This window comes from Marmota marmota, unplaced genomic scaffold (assembly GCF_001458135.2).
Source record: "Marmota marmota marmota unplaced genomic scaffold, marMar, whole genome shotgun sequence".
Lineage (NCBI taxonomy): Eukaryota > Metazoa > Chordata > Mammalia > Rodentia > Sciuridae > Marmota > Marmota marmota.
This window is the reverse complement of record NW_026000020.1, coordinates 4416542-4441994: the sequence shown is the minus strand read 5'-3', so window position 1 is coordinate 4441994 and position 25453 is coordinate 4416542. Positions and strand designations below refer to the sequence as shown.

Genomic DNA, 25453 nt, shown 5'->3' with positions numbered 1-25453 from the left:
CCCCCCCCAGTAATACACTGTTAAACTGAATTCAAAAACATGTTTCAAGAACAGACCCCAAAATACAAGTTATTGTTAGAGAAGGGAAAGAAGAAATGATTCATAGAATAGATGTGCAGGCACAAGTATCCTGATAATTTTAATTAATATGGAATACCAAGGTGATTTTTTTTTAAAAAGTACTTTATATACATAAATATATTTGTATTTGAGAGTATTAAAAAGATATTTATAGTAGCTGAGGACTTGAGTTTTAAATTAATGCATAATAGCTTGATAATAAGCATGATGTTGATCTTAAGTACCTTTTTTTTTTTTTTTTAGTATTGAGGATGGAACCTGGAACCTCGTGCAGATCAGACAAGCACTTTACCCACTGAGCCACCTCCCCAACTGCTAATCTTAAGATTTTTTAATCAGATCTCAGAAACCTAATCAATATTCACAGAAAGGAGTAGAATATAAAATCCTTAATATTCTGATATGAGGATGCTAACCCACAACAAGGGGGGGTGGGGAGGAGAAGAATAAAGTCCTTTGGATTAGACAAAGGAGAAGGAAGGGAACGGAGAGGAGACTGGAACAGGAAGGACGGCAGAATGACTCGGACATCACTTTCCTATGATCCTATGTGAATACTCGACCAGTAAAACTCCACATCACATTCAACCACAAGAATGGGATGTTAGACTCCGTGTGTGTATAATATGCCGACTACACTCTACTGCCGTGTATATCTAAAAAGAACAAATAATTTAGAAATCCTTAATATATTTTTAAAAATATTTATTTTTTAGTTGGACACAATATCTTTATTTATTTATTTTTATGTGGTGCTGAGGATCGAACCCAGGGCCTCGCATGTGCTAGGCGAGCACTCTACCGCTGAGCCACAACCCCAGCCCAAAATTCTTAATATTTTAATTCCATAATATTTTAATTCAATTGTTCAGTGTTATAATAAAAAAAAATACTGCACTAAAAAGAAGATCTTGTAATGAAAAATCTGTAATAATAAGCAATGAGCTTCCCACAGGATACAAGTTTTATAAGCTTCTAGGATATCCAGTGGGGAAAACAAGATGCATATATACTTGAATAGGGGTACCTTTCAGTGTGTGGGGGGGAAGTCAGGATACAGGGGGGAAATCAGCTGATGTGATCATATGAAACGCCTTTCAAACCTAAGACTGCACATGGGAAGAGGTCCAGCTGTCCTGATGTATCATCAGAAACTGAAGGTGCCTAGGGAAGTAGTCTTGCTTAGGATTGTTCACCAGAAGTGGAGGCGCTGAGCAGAATTTCTTTCTAGAACCTCTCAGGCACAAATGGCCCCAGGAATGGAGCTTTGTGCAAATGGAAAAATGCTTCCTGTTAAAAACACAGTTCATTTGGGAGGAAAAGAACCCTGACACTGGGTGACCTATTCAGAAACTATGGGCTGTGTGCACAACTCTGCAAATTAGAACAAAACAACACTTGAATAAATAGGGAAGTGTGTTCTAAAAGTTTTAGAAAACTCCTGAGTTCCAACCTCTGCATTTCCTCAATACTCACATTTCATTGAATCTAATGAGCATTAAAAACAAAGAAATTACACGCCTGTAAATCAAATTTATCAGAACTTATAAAACAACACATAAATACGATGGTAAGAGAAAAAAATTCGGTTTCTAAGGTTTTTTTTTAGGTTAAAATGAGATACGTAATTATAAGATTCTAAGAACTAGAACAAGACAATTATGTCTTATTTAAAATATGTGATTATTATCCAGATAAATGTTCTCATTTTCAAGGCCTCCATCTCTTCCATCCTCAAACTATCATTTTCTATCTTAGAGATTATTTTTCTAAGATCTGTGTGTATACAATAGTAATTTGCAGCACATCGGTGTAATTTCACAACCCTTAATTTGAAAAATAACAGAGAACACTGTGTGGGGTTTTCATAATAAATACAATTTAAAAATGTGTGTCTTGGGTTGATCACTTTGGATAGATGTGTTTTAATTGATCCCAAACTGTTTTACCCAGAGCAGATTAGCAGAGGAAATAGCTTTGACTTCTAGGCCTGGCCTCTATCAGCAGCAACGTGGCAATTAACCAAATTAGGCCTGCAAACTTATTATCTTGATATCTTTGACTCGTCAAATTCATTACCTATCAAAATGTGAAACTCAAGTCTCAAGAAAGATAATCAAGATCCGAGGGGCCGATACAAAGAGTCCGAGTTCTCCTGAGGGGTCCGCTGTAGGATCTGCTGGGTTCCCTTCCTGTCTGACCATTGGGAGTCAGCAAGTGAATTTTCACCTGTTTGCATTTGCACTCATTGTACGGGATGTTCCAGTGTTTCCAGAAAACTCCACAGTCTTGAATGTCCTTGGAGATCAAAGGTTTTAGAGGAACAGACCTCCAACATGTTTGTTGTAGGACTGGAGGATAACAGAGTGAGAGAGCAGGGAGAGACTTTGAGCAAAAGGCCCAAGTTGGCTCATTCTTCTTCATGCACTTGTTCAGTATTTTTTGGCAGGGGGGTGGGGTGGGGCAGGGGCAGTATAGAGATCTGAACTCAGGGGCACTCGACCACTGAGCCACATCCCCAGCCCTATTTTGTATTTTATTTAGAGACAGGGTCTCACTGAGTGGCTTAGTGCCTTGCTTTTGCTGAGGCTGGCTTTGAACTTGAGATCCTCCTGTCTCAGCCTCCTGAGCTGCTGGGATTATAAGTGTGTGCCACCATGCCTGTCTTATTCTATGTTTTTTAAGTACCCATTACATGCTGGTCATGGTGCCAGCCCCTGGTATTTGATGGATCCCTGGGAAATAAGAAAGGCCATTGTGTAGTAAGGGTTGTAATAAGAATAAAGGGTACCTGGGAACACAGACTAGGAGTATCTAACTCAGATCTGGGGTATCAGGGAGGCTTCTTGGCGGGGAGGACATCTCAAGTGAAGCTTGGTAGATAAGCAGGAGTCACTCAGCTGAATCTGTGGTCAGGGGTAGGCAGAGCATGAATTAGGGCCGGGTGAGGGAGGATACTAGAATACGCTTGAGCCCTGGGTGGCCGGGGCAGGGGGCTGATGGGTGGGGCAACTAAAATACGTGAAGCCAACATGTGCTTTGGAAAACTGGTTCCGCTTGTATGGTGGAGACTGGCTGGAGGCAGGCAGGAGGCAGGAGGCTAGAGGGCAGCTCTCAGAGGAACAGAGGCAGGAAAAGATGGTGGCTGAACCAGGTGGGGACCTGAAGGTGGAGAGAATGGACCCATTTGAGGGATCCGGAGCTGATGAGCTCGGAGAGGAGCAGCTTGTGCTGGGTGTGAGGCAGAAGAAGAGCAGAGGGGCTTAGGTAGACAAGAGGGATGATAATTCATTATGGAGGAAAGGCTGGTGGACGTGGTGATAAGGTGGGGGGTCGGCCACGGTTAAAGGCAAGCACCCGGGAGGCAGCAGGAGAGGTGAGCATGACACAAAGCTGGGGTTGAGGCCAACTGACGGAGGGCGTTGTTAACAGAAGCTAGAGGAACTGGGGCACACTAGAGCCAGGGGAGAACCTAGGAACACCGGCACCGAGGTTAGATGCAGGAGGAGAGACCCACAGAGGACCCCAAGCAGAAATCTCCACAAAGTGGACTGGCCCCTGGGGGTGCAGGGCTGGGGAGATGTCAAGGGCATGAGCATTGTAACTCGAATCCTGTGGTCAGCAGCCTCCAAGGCCCAGCAAGAGACCAGCTGGGGAGTGCTTCAGGCTGGGGAGACACCAGGCAGCAGGGGCTGAGGGGAAAATGAAGAGGAGACACAGAGATGAGCCGAGAACATCCACCAAGGAGGAGAAAAGAGCCGCACAGATTGTCTCACTCAAGAAACCTTACATTCCTTCTTTCCCTCTTTTTGGGAATCATCTGTCCTTGTGCACCCCAAGAACAAGAAGCCCACAGAAAGATGGCAGTTGGAAGAGAATGGAGAGAGAGGGGCGCAGCCTCTGAGCTCCTGAGTGGGCTGCAGCATGGACAGAGGGGTCAGCCTCAAGGAGCAGGAGGGCAGACAAGGTGTGGGATGCAGGGAAGTGTCTGGGTGGGGGCAGACCAGGTGGCAGGAGCTCCAGAAAGGTGGGTCTGTGCCTGTCTGCCCCAGAGCCATGCCCCCGATTCCCAGAACAGTGCCTGGCACCCTGGCTGGTTGCAGCCAGTCAGACGTGGGACGCCCACTGGGGACCATCTGCCTACCAGGGACAGGCAAGGTGAAGCACCTGCAGGTGAGAAGACCTGGCATCCCAGGTGTGCTGAAGGGAGGGCGCTCTTACCCAGCCCGGCCGTATAAAGTGGGTTCTTTGGAATCACAGGGTCTTACTCTATAAGGCACAGAAATGTGCTACACACACACACACACACACACACACACAGCATCTTCTGTGGTGTTAGGAGTTCACTGGGGGTGATTAGGAAAAGGCCTCTAAAAGTCTTTGGGGCTGGGGGTGTAATTTGGCGGTGGACAGCTTGCCGGGCATGCGCAGGGCCCTGGGTTCCATCCCCAGTACTGGGCGGAGGAATTCCTCAGGGGATTGATGAGGAGGCAAGAGCAAGAAGACAGAGACCAGCCAGCAACCCTACCCCCTCCAGGGTGACCTCGGGTGGAGGGTGAGACAGTCCTGAGGGGTGACCGCACAGTCTGGATGCTCCAATCCTGATCTGGAAGTGGGATCCAGAATAAACCAGAGGTCCTAGTGCCAGCTGCTGGAGGGCAGGTCCTGCTGCTCCATCCAGTGGTCCCAGAGAGACCCAGGGGTGCACGAGGGACGGAGAACTGAGGCGTGTCCAGCCTGCAGAGACAACCCTGCCTCAGAGCAGGGGCTCACCTGGTGTGGCTGTGCCAGGCACAGGTTGACCCTGGAGGGGAGTCTGCAGAGAATTCAGGGGCAGTGATGGTGGCAAGAGGTCTTCAGTGACTTGTACTTGAGGAGTTATCTGCAAAGACCTGATGGAACTTTCAGGTCAGAGTGAAAACCGAACAATTTCTGTCGGGGAGAGGTGAAGTAGGTGACAGGGACCTTCGGGCTGGGAATTTCCTGCCTGGGTTTACACACGAACGTGCCTACTCCCCAGAATTTTGCAAAGAAGTAGAGTCCTAACCTGTCCGCATATTTTAAGGGCTAATATTGCCTTAGTAGATTTTAATTTATTTTAATGTCTAGATACTTCTTAATTAGAACTCTAAACATTCTTTGAAATGTCTTAAAATGTAAAAATTCTGTAAATAATTTTCAGTTCTGACCTCTAGTAAGGTTTTCAAAGTCTGATGCATATATAAGGTTATATTAAATACAGAAATAGGAAAGGAAAAATCAATTGCATTGGTTCTCTTAAATGAAGTCATAAAGCAAGTTGCTTGGCCAGTATTGTGTATCAGCAATGCACAGTTGGACTGTTGGGAGAAGGACACTCAAGTGAAACCAGATTAAAAATAAGTTACGGAGGGCTGGGGGTGCAGCACAGTGGTAGAGCATGTGTTAGCATACACTAGGCCCTGCATGCAATCTGTAGATAAAAAAGAAGTTACATGTATGTATTGTGTGATATTCAAATCAGAGCATCAGAGTAAGCATGCCTATCTCCTCAAATATCTATCATTACTTTGCAATAAAAACATTAAAAATTATTTTTTTCTGATTTTGTAAAAATATGTTCTCATTATCTGTAGTTACCCGACTGTACAATAGAACACCAGAACTCAGTTCCCCAGAAACAAGTATAATTTTTATGTGTTAATAAAATAAAATGAGTGATGCATTTGGGGAATGCATTACTGTGATTTCATATGTACTGATGTCTGTAACTCTGTAGATTAAAAACAGCAACACTGTGATGGCAAACTTCATTCACAGACTAAGATAGGAATTCGCTCATTTTTGGTGGTAATGAGCTATATCTTCAGCCTTTTTTTTTTTTTTAAATTTTGAGACAGGGTCTTGCTGTGTTGCTGAGGCTGGCCTTGAACTTGTGATCCTCCTGCCTCAGCCTCCTGAGTTGCTGGGATTACAGGCGTGTGCCACTGCACCGGGTACATGGGCACACTTTTTTTCCTACATGATTCACATTTAAGCTCTTACTTTTCTGAAAATTCTCACCTAAACATAGAGGAGCAAAAACAAGGAGGCCACTAGGAGAACTTGAATGGAACTTATAGATGGGGACATTTGGTTCTAGGACCACACACAGAGGGGGCCAGAGAGGCAAAACTCTCAGCTCTAACCCTGCCTTCTACCCTCTTGGTTTGGATTGCTGGCAGTGAACTCTACAAACCACCTGTCAGGTGAATGCTGCCACCAAAAGGAGCCCATCTCTACCTGCCTCCATCCTCCCCGTGCCCCCCACCCTACCTGCTGAGCTCTCCTGTGTGCCGCGGGTCTCCCGAGCCCTGAACTCTTCCACTTCTTTTTGAGATACTTCCTGCCCTTCCTTCTTTAGTTCTGTTGGTATACCTGGTAAGATCAGAACTACAGAAAACCTACAAAAATTGAGTTTTTCTAATGCCTTGATCCTCTGGTGTGGTGCTAAGGGGTCTTTAAGGATCTCACGAGAAGCTGTGAAAACCTCACAGTAAAATGTAGATGAACACCCACGAGGTGCAGAATCTACCCTGAACTGTTAGGGCAGAAACAATAACCTCACAGCCTTTTACACACCCACACTGCTGACATTCCCTGGGTCTTCTACACATATGGTTCTGAATATGGTTGTGTGATTTCCAACAGTGTGTATCAGGACAAGGCAGGAAAATACCAAAAAGCAAAGCTATTCTTTCCCAACAGGAGCTTCCAGACCTCTGGGGTTCCCATGGACATCACCCCCAAACTTCCGGGCTCAAAATAGATTCTGAACTGGAGAGGTTTCTTGCTCTACCTTTGTTAGAAACAGAACTCCTCCAGAGTCACTGCAAAGCCTGCAGACGTGCAGCCAAATGGCTCTGCTAACAGGAGCACACTGCTGGATACGCCTGCTAGGCACCGGGACACCCCTGGAGATGAGTGTAGCCATTCAGTCAGGGTTTTGGGTTTCAGTGGAAAAGTCCAATACAATGGCACCTATTAAGAACTCATCTACAGATGTAAAAAGATAAAAAAAAGTATAAAAGTGTGTCACTTGTGTTCCTAACCATTCAGATAGCCACGTGCAAAAAGGAAACAAAAGAAACATTACCAAGTGCACTCCTTTATCTTGGAAAAGGCTTACTGCAGGTTTTGCTTGGTGGTACTTCTATAGCCTCAGGTTTCTTTGGTTTTGATTTTATTATACAACAACAAGTAATGGGATATAGGAATGGGGCCCCTCCACAGGTATACCTGGATTGATTTTGCCATTGGTGGGCTTCATTTGGTCACTAATGAAATCTTTACTGTTGGAAACAACAAATGCAATTATTTCTAGAGGAAACAGTAGGAGCTGGGGAAGAGGCTGTCTGGTCTGCAGCAGGGGAGATTTGACCCCAGCCAACTCTGCAAATGACCCAAGTAGGTCACTGAAAACAAGTCATCTCTTTGTTCCGTCTTCTCCAGCAGGCAGAGAGGGGCTAATATGTTTTCATCTGAGTTAAGGAGCATGTAGACACTGGAGCACAAGGCTTCACTTGTCCCACCATCCGGAGTCAGGACACGGGATGGGCCGTAATGATGGGAGTTACACAAGACAGTGCTCCCAACCCACAGAGCTCCAGACCACAGCTGGAAATCATATTCGGGAGGCTCCTTAGTTTTTGGAAAACCAAGGAAAAACATGAGTTCCCTTTATTCGCCTGAAGTCTGTTCAATGTAATATCTGGAAACTGCTATGAATCTCCAGAACTCCTCACTGCCTTCTTAGAAACAGAGAAGGAACTCTGTGGAAATATTCTCTATGAAAATTTCACAGTGCAGTAGAATTAAATTAGTGACCAAAGATGAAAGCCCAGAAGGTCATCTGCTCCCATGCCGCAGTGAACATGTCTCCAAATTCATTCCTTAAGCTCACCCCAGAGTCTCCAATGCTGGCCTCTTGGAACAAAGGCGCACCATGTGGTCAAGAGCGCCTTCCACAAGCCACAAGTGTCCTGCAGGCACATCCTAGATTCCAGCCTCACACTCCTCCCATTAAGTTGTAAACTTATTTTATTGGCTGAATAAATGTTAATGCCTTTATATGTTAATGGGTAAAGCTCTGAAAACCACCAAAGTATTACAGCACTGGAGCCTTTGAGGATGAAACATGGCATAACTTGGAAATCTGTCTGTTACAAACATACGCCGTCCACGAGGCCCGCCAGCCCTTGTTGCTCATCTGCACAGAACTCGGTTCATTCCGTTAAGAGAATCTTGCCCTTGCACACAGATTTATTAGGTCCCTGGATCCGAATTTTCTGGGTAAGTATAATTATACTTTACACACAATGTATTATTAAAATGACTTGAAAACAGTCACCTCAGCACAAATAAGAGAGGGGAGAGGAAGAAGTAAAGATGAGGCTGTAAAACCCGTGCGAGATTAAGTGCACCAAGACATGACATAGCACTTCTGCATCATGAACATTTGGGAACGGAAAAACCTCCCTTTCAGGGCAAAATGCCTGGGTGGTTTCATTAATGAGCCAGGGAGACTTCTGCATTTAGTGAGACCACCCAGAGAGATGAGAGAGAGAAAGAGAGTGAGGGGGAGAGAGAACTGGTGCCAGACATCGTTAAGGTCTCAGCTCTACCTCTGACAAGCCCTGTGACTTTGGGTGACCTGACTTGAACATCTCACCTCAGTTTCTTCACCTGTAAAATGGGGATGTCAAAGGTGCTTATCTGGTGGAGCAGCTATGATGGTCAAGAGAGGACCTTGGGCTGCCTACTTAATGAGCGCTCGGTGAATGCTCTTCCAACACCTGGGGACACATTGCTGTTGACAAGGGGGCTGAATGGAAGCTACTGGCCTTTTCTCTGGGGAGCTGTTGTCTCTAGTGGATTCTGTCTCCTCCACTCTGCAGAGACAGCACTCAAAGGGGCCACCAAGCATGTTCTACCCGCTAGGTGGTTTCAGGTCCTCATCTTTCCTGTCCACAGTGTCCTAACGCTGTGGAGCTTGCAACTCTCTGCCCTTGGGTCCCATGACTTCACCATGGCAATATTCATGAAGCACCTCGGATCACTGCCTCCCCCTTCTGTTGACCCCGGGGGGATCCTCCTGTGCTTGGCCTTTAAACATGAGAATTTAAGCTCTCAGGATTTCTTGGTCTCTAGTCTCTCTCCAGGAAAATGTTGCCATTTCTATGGGCTAATTGCCAATGATATGCTAATCAACTTAATGAGCTGCTAATTAATATGCAAAATGTTGGCCTGCATCTCAGAATTCTGCTGCATTCCTGCACATGCACCTCTGCTCTCCAAGCTTACTTGGGTTCTCCAAGGCACCTCCAATCAGCATGTCCAAAAATGAACTCATGGTTTCCTCTTGTTTCCCCCAAAACGCTCCCCCTGTCTGCGGGGGGAACCTCCTCTGGAGTCCTGAAGAGCCTTGCTTCTTCTCCTAACCCCTCCCTCCATTCTCCATGGCACTTAAATTGCCAACGTCACCACGTCACTCTGCATGAATGCTCCACCGCTCCCTTTCTTACAGGATCTTGAACATGACCTGACTGAGGAGGCCAGTGCCCTCGGGCTTCCACCGCTCTCGCTGGACTTCACCCTCCTTCTGAGCAGCCACTCTGGCCTTCCCTGTTCTGTCAGGGCCCTGATGAGTCCTTCCATTTCCCCACCTGGAGTCCTCACCGACTTCCTATTTACCCTCAAGCACCAATTCAAATGCCACCTCCTCAGGGAAGTCCTCTGTCCCCTCAAAGAAGGTCACAGTTAAAGTTACAGGTTCATTTAAAGAGGAATCTTTAAAAAGCAAGCGCTGACCTCTCTCAGAAGACTGTCCAAGAGGGCGAGGGTACATGCCCATTTGGCCCACCGTGGCTGTCCCGGCTACGCCCCCATGTGAAGAGGCAGGAGCTCCCTGACTGTCATCATCTCAAGGCATTTTTCATGACCCGCCTCTTCTTCCACAATAAGACAGCACCATCGCTCCAACATGGTGGCTACAAATAGCAAGTCCTCCAGGTGACCTTGACCACGATAGGTTTGCCTGGCTGGTCACAAGGGCAGAAGAAGTGATAAGGACACTTGGCCTCTACAAAGACCATCCATGCAAACTTGGCTCTGAAAAGATCACATCTATGATTGGCAGCACACGAAACCGGCAAGCCACCTCGATGACGTTTATCATTTTCCGTTAGAGAATCATGCCACTCACCCTCTTATTGATTTATTCGTTCATTCAGCAAAATTGGGAATTCTAAATTCCAGACTTTAAGGTCACCGTCTGGGAAGAAGGCTGGCATGGGAGACACTCACAATAAATGTGACAGGTCCTCACTGAGGAGCCCTGTGCGATGGAGTCCTTAGGGGGAGAGGGGAAGATGACCTTGGAGGATGACTGATGTCGGGGGAGGCAGACAAGAGGCAGAAAGACATTCCAGGGGCCACCAGGAACACTGGCTGGCTCCCTGAGGAGCTCCCAGTGCTAAAGACCCCTGCTGTCAGAGGGAGAGAGTAAGGGCTCTCTCTTTACTGCTGCTCGGGCCAGGTCACCTGTTCCCTCAAGTCTCTGCTCCCTCCTGTGCTGGAGCGATCCTTGCAGGTTCTGGGAAGAGCAGAGCTCAGACAACCTGCTGTCTTCTAGCACATTCCCTCTCCCATGCCCCCCTCCACAGACTCCTCCATCTCCCCTATGGACACAAATCCACTGCCTGTGAGCCCAAATTCTCTGCCTCACGCCCAACTGGGGGACGGCTGAGGCGGGGGTGCCACCAGTGTGGGAGGAGTCAGTGTCATGGGATGGCAGGAGCTTGGGGAGGAAGGAGGCTCTCATCAGCCCTCTTCAGGAAAAAACAAGAAAGCTTCACGGTCCTGACTGTGGCAATCTGCTTTATTTTACTTGAATTTTACTTTACCTAGACTCTCTCTCTTCAGTGTGCATATCACTCACATCTCTATGCAAACCCGAGGCCCTGCTTAGAGAAGAGAAGAGAAGGGCCAAAGGACAAGTTTCTTCCATATCCTCCGAAAGGCCCAGAGGTGACACAAGGTCTAGAGAACGGAAGAGGGGACCCGTGTGTGCTGGTATTATCATCTTGCAGATTTAGACACCAAGGCCCCTTGAAGGATTATGGCTTCAAAAGGGAGATTTAGACTCTGAGCAAGGAAGCAGGGCTGTACACTAACACTTAACCTAAAACAGAACAGAAGAGAGATAACATCTACTTCAAGGCCCCAAGGGAAGCTGCCTGCTTTGACAATCGTTTTCTACATTATTTACAAAAAATAATAGAAATGATTATGAATTAAACAAATCAAATTTTCAATTAAGTCTCTTGGTCAACTTGCAAATTAAATTGATTTATTAAAGGGGAAAAATCCTTCTTTTTTATTTTTCTGTTTGTTAATGTAGAAGCTTAAGTCAAACAATTACACGGTATTACTGTAATGCACTGGCAATTCAAGGAAGAGTGTGTGGGATGTTGAAAAGTTAGGAATATAATAAAATAAAGTTGGTCCCCCCACCCCTTTACAGGGAATGGCTACTACATCTGGTCTAATTTGTCTTGGTGCTTTGCCCAGTATAATATCAGTTTTCTGAGAACTGTAAATTATTAGGTGACTCCCTTGAAAAAATACGAGTAAAGAGGACAGTCACTTCCTGATTGTGGGCTGGGGTACTCAGGAAAACACAAACACGGCACAAGGGCCCACACCCCACCTGCCAATCTGCCTGCGAGACAGACTCATGCAGGAAACTTGGGGACCGTGGTGGTGAAAAGGAAAGGCTTGGAGTGACAGGGAAGCTAATAACATGCAGAACAACACAGAAATACATTTTCAGGCTCAGCATTACCTCGTTGTCAGGTGCTTCTGATTCTAATTAAGTTTAGAAGAAAAATAACAAGGCAACTCCTGCCTGACTGAAAAGTACAGATTATTAAAAGATGCTCTCAAAGAGTTGGGTGATAAATGGGTGCATCCAAATGTGGGTATCGCCGTATTTTTCATCTACAGACTATTCTTTTGTCTTTGGGCCGATGGCTTTACAACAGTGTCATCTCAGCCGGTGCCACGGCTCCTAGGTGAGCTCCTAGGTTTCTAAAAGAGGTGTGCTTGTTCAATGTCTTAGGCAACTTACATAATCACCTCCAGAAAACACAAATGTCAAGCAACATATAAACCCTGGGCTCCCTGACGCTGGGGCCACACGCCTCCTTTCTGCCTGACGTCCAGGCCCAACACATTGATAAGATTTTTAAAAGTCTCTTACCCGGATTATTTCTTCGACACAGCTGTTGCTTTCTCCAGATCGACTCTCCTGAAAGTCAAGGGAAAAAACAAAAATTAAGCCTGATAGAATAGTTATGGCCACCAAGAGCAGAGAGCTTGCAAGCTTCCACATCAGTGAGGAAAAACAGATCTGTGGACCAAGGGACGCGGAGCTGGGCCTTGCTGACAGGCGTCTTTCCTCCAGGGCTGGCTTCCATTTTGGCTATGCCGTGCCCCCTCCCCAGCCTGGACGTGCCTTGCAGAGGCTCAGCCCTGGGCCTTCCAGCCACACTGACTTGAAGTGAGGTGGGCTCCTGGGAGTACACAGCATGACCCACAGGTCTGAGCCCTGTCCACCTTGGGTTCCACCAAAATATGGAATCCCTAGCCATCGCTGTGTAAGTGGATCCAGTTTACCTACCAAAAGAGCCAGACGGGGGACAGTGGCTGTGACAGATTAAGTAGAAATCTACAAGTTCCATAGACCTCAAATCCTAGATTTGGCTCCAAACCAAAAGACCCCAAAAAGACACCACCTCTGAACCTCAGCACAGCCTGCTGGTGTCATACCCTGGAGCCCCCTGTTCTCCTGTCACCACACTGCTCGGGCCCTGGTGATGCCAAGGGACTCTGAGTTGTGGTGGCTTCAGGTCACAGTTGACCCTGGAGAGTACTTTAACTGGCAGAGACACTGTTTGGTCATTTATGGTTCCATATCTCAGAGCGCAGGACGAGATTTTGTGGGGATATGAAGTTGGGGAACGTCTGTGCCCATCTGTGGCCTTGGAGAGGTCATTCTCTCATCTTGTAATTAAAGCTGTTGACGTCAGTAAGTGTGACCTCCTAGAACGGACCATTCAGTGATCTCTTCTCCAAGTCCACTGTCCCTTCCTCCTCACAGTTCTCTCTCTACCAGGAATGTCACTGGCACCTCCCCTGGTTTTCTAGATAATTCCGGCTCTGCGGTGGTTTCCTCAGAGCAGCTGGCCCTGACCCTGGGGTCCTCTCTCAGCAGCACTCACTTCCCACAACCCCAATCCAGTTACTGATTCTCCAACACCGTCCCCACCCTCGGGAATGTACCCTTCACAGATTCAGGGCCTCCACCTGGTCCTGCACCCGTGCTTCACACAGCATGGAGGAGGAAGTGAGAGTTATCAGATGACTCACGAAAAAGCAAATTAATTTATTTTCTGCAGCTCGGAGGAAAGTGAGGCCTATCAGGATCAGCTCTAGGAGTTTCAAAGATGGCGGACCACACCTTCATGCTCCTCCTGCCCCTGTGTATGTCACTCCATGCTTTTTCCTAGGGGAAGATCATTCCCTTTGGAATAGTCTACCCTTCACCCCACGAAGGGGCCAGCATGTGGGAAGGTCCCACACATCACGGAAACCTCATCCTATCAAGAATCAGCACTTTGTCCAAGTCTCCCAACTGAGGTCCAGAAAATCTACAAGACTTGGCTGAGGCCACAGCTTGGACTGACCATGGGATGGTCCTCCAGAAGTGTTTCCCAATCCCAAAGACTGGGCTTCAAACACATCCTCTCCCTTAGTATGTCTGAGCTTATCTATCAGAAGGAAGCTGCAGGCAACCACCACAAAGGTTGTGCCTTTTGGAATGACCTCTCTGGATATTTGGTGTTGAGAAAAAGTAGTCCCAACCTACCTTTGAACCCACCCCCACTTCTCTTACTCCCCCTCCACGTCCCCAGTCGTTCTTGCTGTGCGACATGCTGATGGGGCAAATGCTAAACTCTCAACATACTTTTTATTTTCTACCTTAGAACAATTATGGAAAACTCTGATCTCACATTCTCCTGGTAGAATTACCCAGAAAAAATAGCATGCTAAAAAGACTCTTCCAATTAAACTTGGGCTTTGGTTCCTTAAAGCTAAGCTTCCCCCTGAAGGGGACCCTTTCATTTTATTCTATGTGGTTTATATTAGATGACAGGTTGTTTTAGGGACCCTCTCTCCCTATAACCTATGAAGTTCCACCCCCTGCTCTGATAAAGGAATGCACAGAGAAAGGAATATGGGGCAGATGATGCACTGTTAGATCCTTCTGTTGTCACAGGTGACCGTGTCTGTAGGTGTGACATTGGGTCATCTGGATGGCAGCTCCAGTCATGAGCCTCGATGGCCTGGGTATTCCCTGCTAGGAAGGCCTCTTGCTGCTTCCAGAAAGTCCTGGCCTTAAACCACAGCCTGGAGAGTCTTTGGCAATGGGCACCTTGGGTCTTCTCTGGAACATTACACTGAGGACTCAAGAAGACTCATTGCTTTGGATTTCCAGGGCTCCATTTGTACTGGAGTGGATCCAGGGGACACCGTACTGCAGAAAGCCTGAACTGAAAGGCCCCTTGGAGCTAATCTCAGGCTGACTCAATGACTTTAGCAGAGGGAGAAGCTGGCTCAGATTAGCCCAGGGCTTTGTCCAAAGTCATTCTGGCAACAAGGGACAGTCAGGACAGAATCCACGCACATTTTTTTCAGCACTGGTTTGATGAATTTTCTCCTATGTCATGCTGTCTCCTAAAGCTCAGTTCTGAGGATTGATTCAAGCTGAGGCCATTTTTAGGCTTCAAGTGGGGAAATGAAAAAAATTCACATAGCATTTGGGTAAATTTCCTTCTCTGTCCCATGCTGCCAACTGTCCAGTTCTTAACCACTGTCTCTCAACCATCAACCTCCAATATCGCATGGTAGATCTAAGGGAGAGGAGATGGGAAGGAAAGGGTCCTAACTGCTGTCCCTTCTGAGGCACTCAAAAATAAGAGGCCAGGGTTTGTTTCCTCAGAAACTGGAGAAGAATGGAATCCCACCTCAGCATTTCCGAGTGCTCAGAGGGGTGGGTAGTAGGTTAAGGCTGGGGAAGGGGACCGAAGGGCCCCCTGCTCTCTTGAGGTCCTTCTCAGACCCAGTTTCAGCTACAGTCGTGGGCTCTGATTATATTTACATTCTGAAAACTTTGCATGCTTAGGAACAAGATTAAGACACGCACGCAATTTACATCTCCAAGTTTGTGTTTATATTTTTCCACAATAAAATTATTGCTTCCCTTGGAAAGGTACCCACTGAAAAGAGGACTGCACAATATAAATTTTAATTACTCTGGTTTTTTTCTTTTTTGTTTCAGGGTTTGTAGCTGTTGTTTCACGCTGAGTTGCTGAGCAGTTGCTTGTATTTACTCCAACTCTGATGAACCCACCTCATTTTCCTATCATTACGTTTTGAAATCTGTCATAACAGTCTCACCTCATTGAACCTCTAACTAAACTTCAATTAAAAGCTAGCATCCCCGGCTCATTCCCCCTTCCTGCAGCCTTGCCTGTCGCGTGCTTTGCCCCTCATCCTACTGTTTAAATACACACAACACACACTCTGCCAGGGAAATGGAAGGAACCAAGCTGAAGGAAAGTGGAGCTCCAGAAGCAGCCAGGAGCCACCCAACGCAGACAGCAGAAGTCCCTAATTACCATGCCAAGCACAGAGCCCTGGCAGAGCAAGGCTTAAGGAGAAAAGGCCCGATCAAATCAGTGAGAAATGGCATTTCACCGCACAGGAGATGAGCTGCACACATTCCGGTTTTGAAAATAGTTTAACTCTTCATCAGATACATTTTGGGTGGAACTTTTCATCCCAAAATAATATGAAGTCTCAACGCGTGCATTTGTCTGCAAGCACTCCAAAGACCCCTGAACATTTACAAAAAAAAGGCACATACCTAAATGCGCTTTTTTTAAGAACTTTTTTTTTTTTTAATCATACTGTTCTTGATTTACAGAAAATTTGAGATACTAAGCAATCCCAAGTGCCATCAATGCTATGGAAGTAGGCACGGGGATCTATGTTCCAGTTCAGGGACAGTCCTGATTCCATGGGAAGACCCATCCCTGTGATTGGGTGTTCAGCCTCATCCTTGAGAACAAGGTCATCTGGGAATGACAAGGCCCACAGCCCGTGTCTCCTACATTCAGCTTGTCCACACCTAATCTGACACTTCCCCGCCAAGGTCTGCACTGTGCCCTCAACCCCCAGCAGCAAGTCCAGCTCCGTGTCCAACCAGCCCCCTCACGGTGTCATCCACTCAGCCACCCATGCACAGCTGGCTCTGCCTCTGTGAGCCTACTGTTGCTACCATCATCTGGACGTTTATGCACTCTGAGAACAAAACAAACAAAATCAACCATCAAAACAGAAGGGATGCATAAAGGCGCATGATAAAATGCCAACAAGATGACAGGAGGCAGAGGACATACTAGCATCAACTCAAGGACAGGTCATAGCAAAAAAAAAAAAAAATCTGCACAATGTGGAATGAAAAAAAATAGGGCATTAATAGAGCATCAGGTTAAATATTCTAGGAAAAGGAAGAGAAATAGGATTATTACGGTTACAAATCTTCAATCCACTTCCATTTTTTGCTGATAGACAAAGGATACTACAAAGGGAAAAAATATATATGGGAGTAGAGAATTGAAGCAAAAAATTAAATAAGGCACAGTTGATATAATGACCTTAGAATGCTCCCAAGCTCTCAAGTGCGCCTGAGACAGTTGCTGAAGTTGCAGAGACTGAGGCGATCATGTCACTTAGAGCTTGGCTTCAGAAAAAGCCTAAGTGTTCCCAAGGTAGTTGTTTTATGGTCTGGACTCTTTACCCACAAATTTATCCCAACGATGAAGCTATAAATTAAATGCAGTGGAGACATAATAATCTTCCAGATTTTTAAAAAATAAAACAAAAACTACAAAGAACTTTGTTATAGAAAATAATGTTAAAACACAACAAAATAAAGAGATGCTCTTAGAGGAAAAATTTACACACTAAAGTCTTTCATTCTTTTTTCCAAAGGAAATTTATGAGATAATCAATGAATTAACAATTTAAAATTAAAAGAGAAATACAATGGAAGGCTAAAGAACAAAATAGTGGAAAATATATGGAATATTTTTAGACTATAAAGTCAGTAGAATCTACAGAGCCCAAATAGAGTTTCAAAAAGACAATAGCAAAAATAAAACATGTTGCCAATAGCATTAGAAAGGTCATGTATAAAGCTATTTGATGAAAAGAAAGTTCAAACCAATGCAATTTAAGTAGATAAAATAACACAGGAAAGTATTATAATAGAACATTGATATCAATGTTAAAGTAGAACAAAATGTTAATAAATAAAAAGTCTTGATGAAATTGGCAGTTTTTGGAAAAAGACTGACATTATATAAAGAAAAGAATTATACCTATAAACCTGAGAATGCAAATAAAATAAAATAAAAATTATTTTCACAATGAGCCTCAAGCTAGATTGTTTTAGAATGAAGAATTTCAAATATTTCAGAAAGAACTAGTCTCACCTATTTTCTACCTCAGAGTAGAAAACGATGCAATTTATTTTATTAAAATAGCATAAAATATAACAAAAGAGAATAGATCAATATCCCGTATGACAATAAATCCTCAATAGACTATTAACAAATACAATGCAATATTATAAGAATTGGTGGGACTTCTCCCAGGAATGCAAAGAGAGTTTAGTATTTAATATTAGAGCCCTTTTAAAGTATTGCAAAACTAGGGAAAAGAGCAAAATTGATCATCTCAACTTACTAATTTTTGGTCATATACCTAGAAAAATCCAAGACTTCACTGTTCCTATTATTAAAAAGGGAGGCTAATAAAGCAAGGGTCATAAATAAAGTAAAGTTTAATAGCTCTTCTATGTAACCGTAAGGAATGATCCATTTAAAAGTCCTTGCAGCATTAAGAAAGATAAATGAAGATAGCCTAACAAGAAATGTTTGAGATGTATGTATAAGAAAAACTCAGGAATTCCACAAAATGGTACAAAATAATACCCCGAGGGGGCTGTGCTAGACTTTGCAAATACCTTCTAGTACAAGCCTCTTTGTAGTACAGAGAGGAAAAGAGTATAAACTACATTAACTTTAGGAAAAGTTAACAATTCAGTGGCATTTAGTGCACTTACCATATTGTAAATAATGATCATGTCTTCTAGTGGCAAAATATTTCCTTCCTTCCAAATTAAAACACCTTACATCCATTAAACAGTTTTTTTCTCATTCCTCTGCTTCCTATATGATTTTACTATATTAAAAATTGCAGGTTAAACATTTCTAATCCAAAAATCTGAAATCTGAAATACTCCAAAAATCTCAAACTTTTGATTATCAATATAAAGTCACTAGTGAAAAATTCCATTTCAAGTGATCTTATGTGACAGGTCATAATGCACAGTTCCAAAATGCACAGTTAATTACAATAGTGTATAAAATCATCTCCAGGCTATCTGTAAAAGGTTTGTATAAAAATAAATGAATTTCATGTTTAGACTCGACACAGCTCATTATGTAAAGGCAAATATTCCAAAGTCTGAAAAAAAAAAAATCCACATTAGAAAACACTTCTAGTCCTAACCATTTTGGATAGGGATACTTGACCTGTAATAATTGATTTTTCCATCAGATTCTTAGCCTGAGGAGGACAAGGTCTTTCAATGATGATTTTAGTTTTATAATGAATATTAGTGATCTCAATCAGAGCTTGTAGTTAAAAGTGCATCTGCCTTTCAGGAAGTTAAGTGGTCTATCAGGGAGCTAACCTTGTCAAAAGCCTATTGATGGCATAAAGAGATCAGAACCAGAGGCAGTGACTTTACATCCTGATCTCTAATTGATATCGAGTGCTCTTCCAGGGAGGGTCATGTCTTAATCAGCGGCGAGGTCTGGGTGTTGGGGTCATCTTCCACACTGCCCTGTCAACGCTGGGTATAGAAACCACAAAGCAGTCATGAGGAACATGTGCTTCCCCCTTGTAATTGACATTGACAAGAACACTTCTAGACCTCTGTGTTCTTTCATCTCCCATCATTCCTTCTAGCCAGAGGAGGACCAGCAGGCTCCCACAGGGGCCACAACAGTGAGTCATTCAACCCTCAGGATGGACAGACTGCAGGGAAACTTCTGAAAAGCACCATTTCCTTTTTAAAAATCTCTGAACATCTCCCTGCCCCTATTTATCTGCCCGCTAATCTAATAACAAACAATACGCTGTCTGTCAGTAGCAGAAAGCTTGCTGTGAGGCCATTCCTACAAAATCTATCCCTATTCATTCTATCTATCTATCTATCTATCTATCTATCTATCTATCTTTATCTTTCTCCTTAAAAGATAGAAATGTACAGAAAAATCACATTTTATGATGATTTACAGTCAGAAACAATTTTTTCTTTCATAGTCATGAAACACGAACCACAGCAGATTGCGAGATGCAGGGAGAGTAATCCAATGCGGGCAAAGAGATTAACCGATTAGATACTTAGGCTTGCTTTATTTGCAACCTCCAGTAAGACAGATAATCAATTCTCTTTTAGTTATGAATGCAAATGGCTACTGGAAATGGCAATAGTGGTGTTATATATTTGACAATACAAGGTGAAGAGTTCCTCATCCAAAATACTTGAGATCACAAGCATTTTAATTTTGAATTTGGGAATATTTGCACATACATGATGAGATATCTCAGGGACCTACACCTAAACAACATTCTTTTATGTTTCATATACACCTTATACACATCGTCTGAAGGCAACTTAGTGCAATATTTTAAATAATTTTGTGTATTTTTAATTGCAAACTCTCATATGAGGTAAGGTGTGGAATTTTCTACTTGGGGCACCACATCAGTGCTCAAAATGTTTGGAATTTTGAAGTATTTCAGATTTTGGACTAGGGGTACTCAACCTGTATTCTATTTGGCATATTCTGTTAAGTTTATTCGAGTGTTTAGCTAACACACACAAAGAGCAGACTCACAAATAACCCTTTATACATCATGTTCTTCATGGGTCTCTCCCTCCATGATTGTCAGACCTCCCCAGGGGGTCTCAGGTCTGTTTGACTCCCAGAACAGAGCTCTCCTGTGTACCCTATATCAACTGTTCTTGTGAATGCTCTCTGAGGAGACATGCTACATATACATGCTGCAATCAGCAGGGGCGGAGGGGAGAAGCCTGTCTGAGAGGCAGGGGGAACACATCATTGACAAACAAGACTGAAAAAATGGGATGTTTTTATTGTCTGGTGAGAAACTTTCAGTACTCAATGCCTTACATTTAAAAATCTATCTATAATGCCGTTATTGACAGATTTGCAAATGTGGAGACTTTGATGGCATTTTCCTTCTGGATGCTGCTAGTGTAGTTTTGCCATTAATTTTGGGAAATATTTGCAGGGCATTAGGAGCAGAGGCAATGAATGTTACCTTTTCCCTTCCCCTCCCTTGCAACATACAGTTCCTGCGAAAATAGTACGTAAGTTCTAGTGTGAGGCAGGCCAAATATGTTTGCTTCAGGAACTTGGGGTACCTGGAGGTGACCTTGCCCTCTCCTCTATCAAGGATGGTCTAACAACACCCCTGGAAGTAATTGCCAAGTTTTCATGAAAAATATCATCAGGCAAAGCCAAACCTCACTGGGCAGCTCAGGAAGGAAAGATATACTTCTCCAGACCCCTGTATTCTTTCTACAAGACAGAAGACTGCATTCTGTCACTATTTGAACGCCACTTGGTGGGATCCCTGGAGAAGACAACCTGTTTGAATCTTCATCCCTCACTGGTATTATCAACCCCATGAAACTTCATCCAAAAAAGAGAAGAAAAAATAAGTTATCTTTATTTTTATTTTATGTTTTTGGTATTGGGGATCAAACCCAGGGGTGCTTAACCACTAAGCCACATCTCCAGCTCTTTTTAATATTTTATTTAGAAACGGGGTCTTGCTAAGTTGCTTAGTGCCTTGCTAAGTTGCTGAGGCTGGGTTTGAACTCACAGTCCTCCTGTCTCAGCCAACCAAGCTGCTGGGATTACAGGGCCAGGCCTGGCCAAAAAAAAGTTTTGCAAAATGGAAAGATTGATAAGAAACAGACATTACATTTCAAATATGCTGAGACTATGATGGTTAGATTCTAAGAGCTCAGGATGCCAATGACCCCTCTTCAATATCGCCCACATCATGCCGGTGACTACTGGGAAAGTTAAAGAGAAAACCATTTGCTTATGTCACTCTGTGGTTCCATGATCTTTGGCTTCTTTGTCTTCTTCCAAGAGATTATAATTGTATGTAATTGATCACAAGACACATTTGTGCATCAAGAATTTTCCCTTCCAAAGGAGAAAATGTCAACTTTGTTCACCAAAAACAAAAAGGCTTACAGTCTCATTAACACACCCCCAAGATGAGGCTAGAAAAATTAAACTGAAAATGATTATTTTTACGGTAAATACTAGCAAGAGCAGTCAGAAAGTGTAAATGAAAATTGTCGAGGTTATTTTCTACCTAACACCATGCTTAAGTTCTTACAGAAAGAGAAAAGGCACCATTTAGTTATCTACCAGCCCTCCTCTCCACCACGGTAAGTATCCAGGAATGATGTGCACTTGTTTGATTCTGGGTTTGATGTCCAGCACTGGAGAAGTAAATGATTCTTAGAAATGATTTCCTTAAGGCTAAAAATAAAGGGCATCTAGAAACAGCAGCTGGCGAGGAATGAATGACAGACTGTTAATGTCAATTACAACCAAAGAGCAGACTTGAAAAATCTCCAAGGTGGTCTCAAGACTAAGAATAAGGGCAGGCCGGCCACCGCTTGGGCAGAGGGTGTGGTAGGAAAGAGCACAGATCAACAGACAGACGACAGAAGAAAGCAGGCTTCCATTTGTATCTTGCCTCTGCCTTCACATCAAGAGCCATCTTCAAAGTTAGGAGAGAACAAATTAGGAGGGAGTTGGTGTCTTGGGTGGAAATACTAAGGGAGTGCTTTTAGCCACTTGACATGGTGCACACATGTGCGTACACACACACACGAGTAACTGTGTTGAAGGAGGCTGCTGATATGGCAGCAGAATAAACATCTTAGGGAGCCACTGCCAGATCAGAAAGAGGCAAATGCTCCAGCCGAAGGGAGATTCCCAAACTATAGACCCCTAAGCTTGCTAAGATTGGGTCCCCACAATCACACCAGAGGAGGTCTGGGGCAGCAGGCAGCAGCTTGGGTTTTTGCAAACTTAATTCTTCCATCTGTCACAGGTGCCCCCTCTGGGAAGTTTACCTAACTTCTCCAGGCCTCACCTATCTCATTCTTTTTTTGTGTGTGGGGGGGTGGTGCTAGGGATTGAACTCAGGGGCATTCAGCCACTGAGCCACACCCCCAGCCCTATTTTGTATTTTATTTAGAGACAGGGTCTCACTGAATTGCTTAGTGCCTTGCTTTTGCTGAGGCTGGCTTTGAACTCACGATCCTCCTGCCTCAGCCTCCCAAGCCACTGGGATTACAGGCGTGTGCCACTGCACCCAACTCACCATTCTCATTCTGAAGGCAGCATAATAATTGTACCTACTAAAAGCAGGATTGAATGAGGGAGTGCACGAAGCATTTACCAGCAACTTCTACTTGACAACTGAGCAGTAAGTAGAAAGAGTTTTTCTATTTTGGAATCATACACATAGAATTTTAGAATCACAATTTTTTTTTTAGTGTTTTAATACTCAGAAAAGAAAGAGCAATAATTAGTAGAAAGCAACAGGAGTTCACAAAGATCAGACAATGTTATCTCTACAGATTTCCTTTGGTCTTAAGTATCATGTGTCTGGATTTCTGCGAGGCACTGTTAAGGTCTTCAAGATTTCTCAGAGGGTAGACAGAAGTGTATGAATTTAGATGAGCTAGTGGCTAACTGACAAGCTATACCTGTGGACTACTGTTCAACAAATATCTATCGTAGGCTTAGGATGTGTCTGGTATGTTCTAGATGCCAGAGATTTGTGAGTGCATAAATAAAACTTCAGGCCCTCATGGAGTTTAGATTTTAATAAGAGGAGATGGGGAAAATAATAAACAAATACCTGATCCAGTACAGAAGATGAAATGTTGTAGGAAAAACTTACCAGTGGGTGGGGCAGCGTGCACAGAGCCACCTGTGCGTCCACCACACATTTGATGAGCAGGCTGCCTCTGATCACCAGACGTAGTTTAAGAGGCCCCTCCCCATTCTGCTCCCCACCTACAAACCTGTACATGGCAGATTCCCACCCCCACTGTGAGAACCTCGCTGTTCTGAGTAATCACCGTGTGTTTCCTGTCTGCCATGCTTCTGGGCTGGGAGAGTCTGGTGCGCATGGCAAAATTGCTGCTGGGTTCAGCAGGTGAGAGAGGACGGAAGGAGTGATGCTTGTCCCAGGAAGGAGAGGAGTGATGGAGCCGGCCACATGGAAACCTCATGCTCGCTGCTATGGAAGAGGGCCCAGACTTACATTGGGTCAGTGCAGACCTGAGAGCTGGAACCAATGTGGGAATGTGCAGGGGTCATTTTGAGTTGGTTTTCACATTTAGAAGCATCCATTTAGAGAAGGGGTCTGAATGACTACAGGTTCAGCTGGAAGTTGAATAAATGGATGCTAGTTATTAACTCATACCTCTCAAGTGTCCGATTTGTTCCGGTTTGAAGACTATAATTCAAAATTCTGATCATTTCCAATAATTTTCCATGAAGACAATGATTAAAGGCACACTTCTGTGTCTTCAGGGTTAGTGCGATATGGTATGTGGGCCACAAGGTGCTTGTGAATAAAGCCCCACAGAGAATGCTGAGAACAGCATCCTACCAGCACCAACTGAGTGTGTGGAGCAAGAGCTACAGGTATCCAGTAAACTAAAGGCATTAACTGATAGAAATTTGAGAGATTAATTAATAATAAATCAATGAAAGTATTTAAACAAGAAAATCTACTGCAACCTGTTTACATTACTTAACTTTTTTTTTTAAGACCCCAGGTAATGTGCTGACATCATCAAGGTTTAGAGGGAGGCAGGTTTATTAACTTTAAGCATGATCAGTCTATAAGCAAGCTATGGAAGATGTTAGCTAAAGACATGTAAAGAGAACCGTTTACAAAGATCGTCAATATTTACTTGCAGGGAGAAAGGTAACATGGGTATAGCATGCAGCAAACCATGGGTTAAACTCATTACTGAGGAAAATACTACACTAAGGCAGCATTTATTATCATCTTAAGCCTCATCCATCTGCTATGGCTCGGACAAAGTTCATATGTTCTACGACTGGTCCTCAGAATGGTGATGTTGGGAGGTAGTGGCCTTCAAGAAGTGGGGTTGGCACAAAGTCATTAGGTCACAGGGATGCTGTTCTCAGAAGGGACTGATGCTGGTCTAGCAAAGTGAGCTAGTTTTCACGACAATATGTTGTTATAAAGCAATGTCACCTTGCATGCTGGGTCTCTTCTTTAAGAAGCCATATCCCCAGGGAGAAGGAAGATGGCGGCGAGGGGAGTGCATTGCCCCCGTGTGCTGCTTCACTGTGTGGGAGTATGACAAGTCAGGACGGCTAAAGGATATCTTGTTAGGAATTTCCAGCAATAGTGGGGTGCTCCGGAACCTGGAGGAAGGATTTCCATCGCAAGAGGATCGGCTACGGGGACTCAAACGCGAGAGGTTTGTCGCACAGAGGGTAACACTGCTTATTCAGCAAATCGCCCCGCGGCTAGAGTCTGCAGCGCGCGCTGGGATAGAGACGCAGGGATACAGCGCTGCAGTTTCTGCCAGCCGCGCAAGCACCGTACTCAGGGCTGAATTCTGGGTTCGAGACGGGGAAGGAAGCGGTCCATCTCGGTTCTCCACACCGGTCAGACCACAGAGGAGGCCAGCAGCCACCATGTTGGTAAACTGACATCACCTTCCCTGTTTTCGACTGACCGCAGCTCATTCAGCCATAGATCAGGTAATTTCAGGCTGCAATTCGCCTGCGGCTTGCAGACAGATTGCTAGGGTTCAGCGCCTGGGTGCTTCTTAGAACCTGAGCTTATCGGAGCGAACACCGAGCGCGGGGCGGCCGAGTTCCGGCTCCCGGAACCGTCCCGCGGAGCCTGCGGAGGCTGCTTCTTGGACATTGCTCCTATCAGAGCATACAACAAGCACTAAGCAGCTGAATTCCGGCTCCCGGAACTGAGCCCACGGGGACTGCTTCTTGGAGCTTACACTTACAGGAGCTTA

At 44.5% G+C, this 25453-nt stretch overlaps 1 protein-coding gene across 1 annotated transcript in view; it reads right to left on the bottom strand.

Annotated features, from left to right (window-relative positions):
• Positions 1-25453, bottom strand: part of Aff3 (ALF transcription elongation factor 3) — a 474953-nt gene that overhangs the window by 236984 nt on the left and 212516 nt on the right. Inside the window, exon 6 of the mRNA XM_015499678.2 lies at positions 12362-12409. Within this exon, the coding sequence (XP_015355164.2) occupies positions 12362-12409 (48 nt within the window). The remainder of the gene's footprint in view (positions 1-12361; positions 12410-25453) is intronic.